The following is a 9,959-nucleotide window of genomic DNA, read 5'->3' as shown; positions in this document are numbered from 1 at the left end:
GTGAGCATGTTGGATGTTAGCATTTAGCTAAAGGCAACACTGTGCCTAAGTACAGCCTCTCAGAGCAGCTTGCATGGCTGTAGGCTCTTAGTCTTTTTTATGACCCGCACACATTACAACAACAATCTTTAACAATCTTAAATAACTCTAAAATGCATTTTTAAAGTCAACTAAGTATATTTTTGGGTTGAAGCTGCTTTAGCCAGTGTTTTTGTCATTTGGTAAATTTTGCATTCTACTAATAAATCTGTCCTATGTTGTGTCTGTATTTCAGATCGTGTACATCTACATTTCCTGATTTACCTCATTCCATCATCATCATCATCATCACTCCATCATGTCGCTGCTGACTCACGTGCTGGCGTGCCTCTTTGGTATGGGCTCCTGGGTGGCAATCAATGGGATGTGGGTGGAGCTCCCCCTGGTAGTATCGGAGATCCCGGAGGGCTGGCATCTTCCATCCTACCTCACAGTCCTCATCCAGATGGCTAACATAGGTCCTCTCTTCATCACTCTGATGCACCGCTTCCACCCGGGGGCACTAGATGAGCGGCCGGTCATCTACTGCATTGTGGGGTTGGGGATAATTGCTACATTCCTGCTGGCTTTCTTCTGGAGGCACACAGTGACAATAGGGGGCTCTTTGCACAGTGTGCCCCTGCTGGTGTTAAGCTTCCTGCTCTCTGTGGTGGACTGCACCTCCTCTGTTACCTTTCTGCCTTTCATGATGCGGCTGCGTCCAGAGTATCTTACCACGTACTTCGCGGGTGAAGGCCTCAGTGGTCTGGTGCCTGCACTGGTGGCTCTGATTCAAGGTGTTGGTGTAGTCCACTGTCAGAATGCCACTTTGGCTGGTGTGGCCAACATAACAGCTGACAATGCCACTATGATTGGCAGTGGAGAGCTACAAGCCATCTACCAGCCAGCTAAATTCTCTGCCCAGGTCTTCTTTGTGTTCCTCAGTGCCATGATGGTTGTGTGCATGGTAGCCTTCATCCTACTCAACCATCACCCAGCTGTGGCTCGGGAGAGAAAGAACGACCTGTACTTCAGTGGTGATCTGGCCCCTGGGAAGAGAGAACAAGGTCTGTCCCTGCATTCCAAGACACCAGAGCAGAAGCCTATGCTCAGCCCCCTGGAAGCAGTCAGGAAGGAACCCAGGAGCTCTTTTGGGAGAGGAACGTATAGTAATCTCGAGGTGTTGTTCGTCTTTGTCGTACTGGCTTGGGTCAACGCTCTGACCAACGCAGTGCTGCCCTCAGTCCAGTCCTACTCCTGTCTGCCATACGGGAACAAGGCCTACCATCTAGCTGCCACCATGGCAGCTGTCGCTAACCCAGTGGCCTGCTTCATTGCCATGTTTATGCCCATTAGGTAAGAACGATTGCTGGAACCATCTCTTTACATGAAATGATCATATACACCCACTAAGATTTTTCTGTCTCCTCCAACATAAAAAATAAAATGACACAAAAAGAGATATGTTCAGTCACTATGGGTACTGAATTCATTCAAACTAAGCAAAGTGGTTCAGTGTAACAGAAAATGCTTAGTTTTACCATATGCATTGAATTTTGTTTTCAGGTCCCTCATCTTCATGGGTTTCTTGACCATGATTGGGACTGGATTTGGAGCCTACATCATGGCCATGGCTGCTCTTAGTCCCTGCCCCCTGTTGGTCCACAGTGCCTCTGGAACTGCAGTCATAGTAAGACTCTTTCTTCTAATGGATTTGTCACATTAAGATATTCCATTTAGACTGAGAACTATATCACTTAATAGCAGTTCATTTTGGATGTTATGTTCTCTACGGAGCTCATGCCACACCTTACAAAAGTACAACCCGCCTTTTTTAGTCACATGTACGTTCAGGTTTCTTATGATTTGGGAGTGTCATGTGATTGGCAGGTTTCTTATGATTTGGGAGTGTCATGTGATTGGCAGGTTTTAAGATCAAGTCGTGTCAACTCAGTCCTGTCGACTTGACTGAGACAATACTGTCAAACCATGTTTGTGCCGTATTTATGAACACTCATTTATTTTCCCTGAGGAAAACTTTCACCTTTATAGACTTCATACACACAGTATAATGCAATATACTGTTATGTAAATGTTATAAAAAGTCAATGGGCGCACACACTCTTTCAAAATAAAGGTTTAAATAGTGCAGAAAAAGCAGCTTTAAAATACCATAGGAAAAGAAAATACTAATAGCAAGTGGCAAGGCTTGTGGCTAATATTTTGGGTTTTCTTTGATTCATCACTTCATCACAGTGTCCTAAAACTAGAATTCTGAAAATCGTCACTCTCACTGTGTGACCTAACAAATCAAATCTTTCCCTTTGTTTCTCCATTGTTGATGTGTGCAATGCTGTCATATTTTCGCTAATAATACCTTAATAGTAATATGCTTTATATAGCTTTTCTAAACAGATGTGTGCTGTAAAAAAAAACAATAAAAATGCTAAAATAATGATACCAGAGACATCTTAAATTAGTAACAAGTACCATACAAGAAATTAACAGTTAAAAACACATTTGTTAACAAATGCAATAAGATGTTTTAAGCACAATACTATTGATTGGTGTATCAGTGATCATGACCTGATAACTGCAGCCAAACACTGCAGCAGCTTATTTTATTAACTGGTAGCACTTCCACCAGGGAGGAGGAACTACTGACTAACTGCTGAGCTTATTCAGTTGAAAACCTCCTGTCCCAGCCTGTCCATGATGGCATTGTGAACGAGTTGGCTAACATGTTGAGGTGAAAATAGGACATTTTGCAAATGGCTGTCAGATCATTGTTATGTATCATATTCACCTCCTCTGTGTTGCAGGTGCTGGTCTGGATTCTGTTTGTCCTGTCCCTGTCCTATGTGAAGGTCATCATCGGGGTGATTCTGCGGGATGAGGGCCACAGCGCCCTCGTGTGGTGTGGAGCAGTCGTGCAGTTGGGCTCCATGGTTGGCGCTGTATCCATGTTCCCATTGGTCAGTGTCTATGGACTTTTCAAGTCGGGCGATGCTTGCAACACCAAGTGTCCCATGTAGTGAATAAATGTGTTTAAATTGATCACTGATGTACAAAACTGAAATATAATTTGTCCTTATTCTAGTGGCACTGAACTCATGGCAGTCATGAGTTTTACATATTCCTACTTGTTTCAACAGAACTGAGAGGTCAGAGGTGTTTATCTAGTATCACAGTGTCACTCCCTGATGTTGTTTAATAGATTTAATCTCATCAGTCAGATGGCAGAATTATGTTTTATATAGTGTATTTATGGATTTATGGAGTGAGCTGAAATGACACCTGTGTGACAGACCACACAAGACCATTTTATTGCTGATTATATCTATCTATTCAGAGGTCAAAGCCAGTTTACTTGAAGATAATGTGAAAGTATAATTGATTAATGGTACTTTTATAAGAACTTATGGTATTGTTGGCTTTAAAATGTGCCTTAATTTGAGACACTGAAAGATTTGTGCTTTTTTTTAGTGTACATGGTTGTTTAACGTTATACCTTTCCTTGTATGTGTTACTTGAGTGAGGAAACCACTAAATACCAAATAAAACACTTGTTTTGTTGCTGTCTAAATGAGTGCATTATACTGCAAATCACTTCAAACGTTCCCCTGATCCTAACCTAGCTGGGGCAGCAGGCTTTATGCCCAAGGGTAGAGAGTTCCACACCAGGGTAAATGGAAGATAGAGAAGTAGTTGAACACACATATAGCATACACCTGTCTTCAATATCTTCTAGTGTGTGTTTTTGATAAAGTGTTATCATCAAGAAAGAAGTTGAAAAGGGCAGTTTTGAGTCAAAGACAGAAGCAAATAGACATGGTATGTGAGTCCCAATAATATCTGCTGATATACAGGTCACATGACACATGACATTGGACTTGGAATGATCTCTAACTGCATCTCTGAGGTCACAAATAGTATCTATGAATCATTTTACACTAATAGTTAGGGATTGTAACTACAAAATTAAATAAATATTTTACTATATTCTTTTCTGATGAACAGTCTGTCTATATTTGAATAAATATACATTCCATACAGACACTGGATCGATATACCCTTGTATTGTCTGTTGCATTTTTATTGATGTGAGATGAAACTTGACTCCAAACTTTAGGGTTGTTAGTGGCAGAGTCCAAGGTACTTCATAGGTTGCCATGGCAGCACACAATTGTATAAAAATAAAAGTATTAGACAGGTAAATAACACAGAAGTCATAAAACCATTATAATATCTGAAAGGTAATGTATTCTTCTGGTTTGCCATTGAGAAAAATGGATGGCTCTATTTCAAATGCATAACTATTTATTGAAATATTGGTGTTTTGTTATGGTAATTTTCCACCTGTTCACAATGTTTTTTGAAACTGCTTTGAACACGTTAATCAAATAAGCAATTATTTGGCTCAAATCTATGCCCACTTTTTTTGTACAATTTCTTTAGTATTGGTAGCCTGCACATCTTTTAAACCAACACTAGATGTCAGTGTTGGATTCAAAGATGAGAAGCTGAGGCTTCTGTACGTCTTAGCTGCAGTCAAGCTTCAAGATTCAAGTAATGCTGCAGTTTTGATATGCAGGACTGAATCATAGAAAATAACTACTAATAAGTCACATTTGCTATATGAGTCAATAAGAAAATATTTAGTTCTCAGCAGTCAAATAACAATGGATCTTGGATGTCCTTTGAATTATACAAAACCTAATACGCAATTTAGTTGAAAACTAAAGCTGAGCATAGAGAAACTTCTCGGTCCTCATATTGGGTTTTCCCAGAGTTATAAAGAAATAGCTCTACCTTAGGTCAGGCGGAGGAGTGATGCATCTCTCTGGGGTGTTTGCCCAGGTCACCAGAGTCACGCCTGCATCATATCCTCCTCGCACTAAATCAGAGAGAGAGTGTCTTATCCATGTAGGTGTATTTATGTGCATTTGTGTGTGTGTGTGTGTGTGTGTGTGTGTATTCATCCCTCATCCAGTCCACGGGGACGAATAGGAATGAGGAACTCAGGGCCAGTCAGAGTCTGATTCAGATCCCAGTGGTTCCTCAGAGAACATCTGGGGTCATCATCTCCTGGTGTCTCATACTTCACCTATTCTCCTTATCTCTTCCTGCAGTTTGTATGACTTATGGTGTGCTGAGTTTAAAAGCTGCAGACCTGTTTGGAATGATTTTGGCAATAGCTTAATATCTGAGTATGGGAAAACACTCAAGATTAGGTCAATTTTTTAGGTCTGTTTTCCTGAAATTGTCTAATAAAAATGTGAAGGGGTCCCTTTAAGTGTTATGAAATTATCCAAATGCACTGAGATTCAGACAGGTGGACATAATGTATCATAATGAGAGAAAGGGGGGGGACTGCAGCCTTCCTTATCTTTCTTCAGTCCAACTATTTTGATATCTCCTCTTCCCCAAGCTCCTTGTCTTCCTCGATTCATGCATATGGCAGACTTTGTGACCGTAATTTCAATTTAAAACACATGAGGGGAAATCCTAGCCCGTGCTGCTCTTTAATGGGCCGTCATGGGATTGGAGTATGCAGAGAATGATTGAATTTTGTGAGAAGGCCAGGAACGATCAAGTCTCGCCTTCCGTTATGCAATCGACCATTCCCCTCTCACAACGCGACGTCTGGTAAAATCTAGAGGAGCAGGAGGGGGGCTATGGGCCTGGAAACCTCAACGTCTAGACCAAACGAGAGAAAAATATTTTTTCTTCTAAATGACTCACGACTATATAAAAGAGAAACTCGGCTATCATATATAAAAAGAGCCAAATGAGATGTGATAAGCCACATCAAACGCAGACATGTTGAATTGGGCTCCTTTTAATGGTTGTAAATGAGTCTTTTTACACTGTAATGCATGACATCCTATATTTCCTCACAAACGGAAACATATGGATCCTATACAAAGCCTGCCATACTGTTTTATTTATATGATTGTGTCATGTCTGTTTTCTCCCATGAGTCTCTCCACCTGCTTGGCCCACTTTGACAATGCCAAGATTAAAACTCTGCGACTTCAAGGCCCTGAAACTACCACTTTGTGCAAACTTTTTCACACCCGCTGTGTTGGATTACACAACTGCGATATATCCTTTCAATGAAGCAACAGAGACTACCTTTCCCGTTAAGTCCATTATATTCAAATGGGCCGGGCCTTTTCTCTTTTTTCTTCTTCGCAACAAGACATAAAGTAATCAAAAGTTAAAAGCAAACACTCAAGGAGGCACTTAGCAAAAAAGAAAAGCTTTTATGATAAAACATTCATATACAGTGCAGGAGACAGGTAATCTTTGAGGATGATAGGGTTGTCTTGTGGTCAGTTTTAGTATAGTATGGCTTGGGGAGCCTTGTAGATGAATGCTCCTAATAACATCCCCGCCCACCCATCATCCAGCGGACCATCCAGGCAAAACAACTAATACCTGAGTGTATTTCTTCAGTGGTGTGAAGTATGCCTTAAAGAGCTGTTGGAGGCTGCAGTAAAGTAGGGTTCATTACCTTGACAGACTGATGACAGACTGGCTGAGATGCGCGCGCGCGCACACACACACACACACACACACACACACACACAAATACACACATAAATACAAAAGTAAAGGCTAAATAATTTGCTGTCAGTGCTCCTTGTGCTATGCCCGCAAAGTAGGACCTTTTATATAAATCAGAACACCTGAGTTACAGTCAGAAAGGGAAGTACATCAGTATGGAGCTCTAAAATGTGAGTTCACTTTCTTCCTTTGAAAGTCTTTTGCTGAAGGAATCTGAATCAATATGTGATAAACATGCTGTGGGTGCAGAGAAAGAACAGTTGAACATTTTGAGAAGTGCTTGTTTGCTTTCTTGCCCAGAGCTAGATGACAAGAAAGATACCACTCTCATGTCTGTTCGGTAAAGCAGAAGCATTGCATATACTGTAAACAGGGTGAAACAGCCAGCGTGACTCTCTCCAAAGGTAACAATCACCTACCAGCATTTTTGATTAAAGTTATGTGTTGTTTGTTTAATCCAGAGTTGTGGTTTCATGGCTGGTTATGTGCTGGATTATTTCTTGGTTGGGCGCTTTCTGCGACTTTCACTGCTAGATTTAAACAAAATATAATGTGTTGGTTTATAAGCTTTATAGGTGCTGGTGGGCGGAGTTTTGTTTGGACAGAGCCAGGCTAACTGTTTCCTACATTTCCAGTCTTTATGCCAAGCTAAGCTAACCGTCTCCTGGCTGTAGCTTCATACTTATCCAAAAGTAACAAAAATCTGACACCGTTTTTGGCTGGTCGCAGTACCTTCCTGGGGTCTTATCGTTACTGTCAGGTTGTCAGGCAACCGGTGGAGACCCAAGGAAGTTACACGCCCGGCCAAGAAATAGTTCAACACCCTCGGTAAAAACCAGAACACGTCATTTTTACACTCACGTTTTTGTACAGATTAAACAAACAAGTGTTGACACCTTTGGATCACTAGCCAGGCTAGCTGTTTCCCCGTTTCCTGTCTCTGGGCTAAGCTAAGCTATCTGGCTGCTAGCTGGAGCCTCATATTTACCATACTTGTTCTTTTTTACATCAATATCTATAAACTACACGGAATTTGTGGTTTTTGATAACAATTCCTCCTTCTGTTTGGAAAAATCATAACCAACCCAGTAAAAAAAATGGGAGAAATAACTAAAGCAGCAAACTCTCACTCCTTCATGACGGGAAGTCAGTTCGCATGGGTTGCATGTGGGGTCAGCTTTAGGTCATACTGGGCATCCATTAGTGGCCTTATTTAGAGTCTTATTCCTTTAAGAGGAGTGATTGGCCAGCTAAGACAAAGAATCATTACCTTTGCCCGCCCCCTCCCTGCCAGCAGTCAATAATGAGGGATCATTAAAATGAATAGATGGACATTCCCCTTTTCTCCGGATCCTTATTGCAAAATCAGTGTCAGGGGAAATGAAGATTGAGCTTGGAGAAGGCGTCTAAAAGCCTCACAGTGATTGTCGTGAACTCATCTCCAGTGCCAGGCTCCTTTATCTACTGTAAGAGTCTGCACCTGCCTGAACTCTTGACTAGCAAGGGCTTTTACTGTAGCCCATTAAGAGCATCCCTAATGTGTGCTACAACGTTCTTCAACATAAACATTCTGCGTATGTACCGAAACATTTACAGCAAACAATGGAAGAATGATTGCTTGGGATGTCTTGGAGCTTTTTTTTTTTTTCGATGAAGAAATAGAGCTCTCAGAGTGAACTAGAAAGGGATGTGGAATACTTCGACTTTGATGTGGAGAACAGAGGACTCGTGTTGTGATCATATAAACAGACTCTTAAAGATAATTCTCACTTTTCACTTTTCTTAAGCGCAAACATCTGCCCCGCCGCTAGATTTTATAAATCCTTGCACAACATTTCACGCATCGCAAAAGAGAGAGAGCGAATCAAGCTGAATGATTGCAGATGGAGAATAAAAGACGGCACAGGATTTTCCAGGCCCCATCTGGTTGCCTTTCAGAGCGTCTCTTAAAGTGTCTTTTAAAAAGGTGATTTGTCTGTGGGTCCGCAATGATGTGACCATGTCTGCGGGTCATCTGCTGGTCCTGTCACACGTGAAACGGTCCCATGAAAGGGGTCCGTGTACACCTGTGGAGCCCAAGAACCCCATCCTAAACAGATTAAGAAAACACATGTAAACACATGCTCAAATCCACACGCACACATATGGTCCTCATCTTCTTTCTTTATCATCCTAAAGGTAATTGATAAGACGGTCTGTTTATAGACACCTGACATATGTCTCTGAAGAACACAAAAATGGACTCAAGGGACCAAAAAAGATCAAATGTAGAACTGGCTTATGGGACAAGACTATCAAAGGTCCCTCAGTATGGTCAAGCAATTATCTCTTAAAGCCACCCCCATGGTTCTCTCAACATGCCCTTCATAACAGAGGTATATTGAGGATTTACTGCCTGCAGATGGCCGATGAGAGACGAGGGCAGGAGCTCCAGCGTTGTGCCTATGCACTCACTTTATAAAGGCCCAAATCAAGGGCTCTGTGGGAATACAATGGGGGAGGAAGCAGGGCTGTAAAGACGTTATAAATCCCCACAATGAAACTTGGAAGTCGTGCCCTCTGCCAGGTGCTGTGTGCATGTGGACCCCCGGGGAGAAAATGGCACGCGCTGCAATCATTATGATCAGGGATTGCCTCTGTGCTGTTGTCTCCACTGCGGGGATGCCGTGGCCATCGAGTGGCAGAGTGTGCGTCTGTCAGTCGGTCTGCCAGTCATTCATTCAGTCAGTCAGTCAGTCCATCTGAGTTCAGACACGGCTCCTGTGTGCATGAGACAGCTGTATGTCAATCAATAACATGTGACATTTTTATACAACAGAAAATGTATTTTCAGTAATACCATCAGTGTTTCGAAAAAGGAATTTATACACGCACATCAACTTTCCAGAAGGAGAAAATCAATTTGTTTGGAGTTAAGAGAAAAACGTAAATCTTTTCGTAGAAGACGAAGAAATAATTTGTACACAGTATCAGTAGCTGAGGTCAGAGAAGGCCTAGATTCCCTCAAATTTCATGACTATTTTTATTAAAATATCTGGTCAGTTTCAGATGAGAAGTGCAGTAAAACGGTTTTCTTGGCACAAGTGCTGCCATAGACCTATGCTGTGCCTATCAGTCCTGAAATGAAAACAATATACACAGGCACATGTGATGCAGCTATTTTCCAACAACTTGTGTGAGCCACACCAGTACATTATTCCAGCCTATTCTATAAAACTCAAACACAAAGCAATTCTGTCAGTGTATGAATCCTCCTCTCACTCAAGCACCTACCTTATACAGCACCTTGAAGGTGGAATATTTTTTTTGACATTTTTGAGAATACGCATATTCACTTTCTTGCCAAAGTTAGATGGGAAGATCAACAC

At 41.7% G+C, this 9,959-nt stretch overlaps 1 protein-coding gene across 1 annotated transcript; it reads left to right on the top strand.

Moving 5' to 3' along the window:
- The first annotated feature begins 337 nt into the window (after positions 1-337).
- Positions 338-3,592, top strand: LOC139290303 (riboflavin transporter 2-like). Its single transcript, XM_070912038.1, has 3 exons — positions 338-1,374; positions 1,585-1,708; positions 2,841-3,592. The coding sequence occupies exons 1-3, from the start codon at positions 338-340 to the stop codon at positions 3,051-3,053; spliced, it is 1,374 nt and encodes a 457-aa protein (XP_070768139.1). The 3' UTR covers positions 3,054-3,592.
- Positions 3,593-9,959: the final 6,367 nt, after the last annotated feature.

The sequence above is a fragment of the Enoplosus armatus genome, chromosome 9, assembly GCF_043641665.1.
Source record: "Enoplosus armatus isolate fEnoArm2 chromosome 9, fEnoArm2.hap1, whole genome shotgun sequence".
NCBI lineage: Eukaryota > Metazoa > Chordata > Actinopteri > Centrarchiformes > Enoplosidae > Enoplosus > Enoplosus armatus.
Note: the sequence above shows the minus strand (reverse complement) of the source record. Positions and strands in the feature narration are given on the sequence as shown.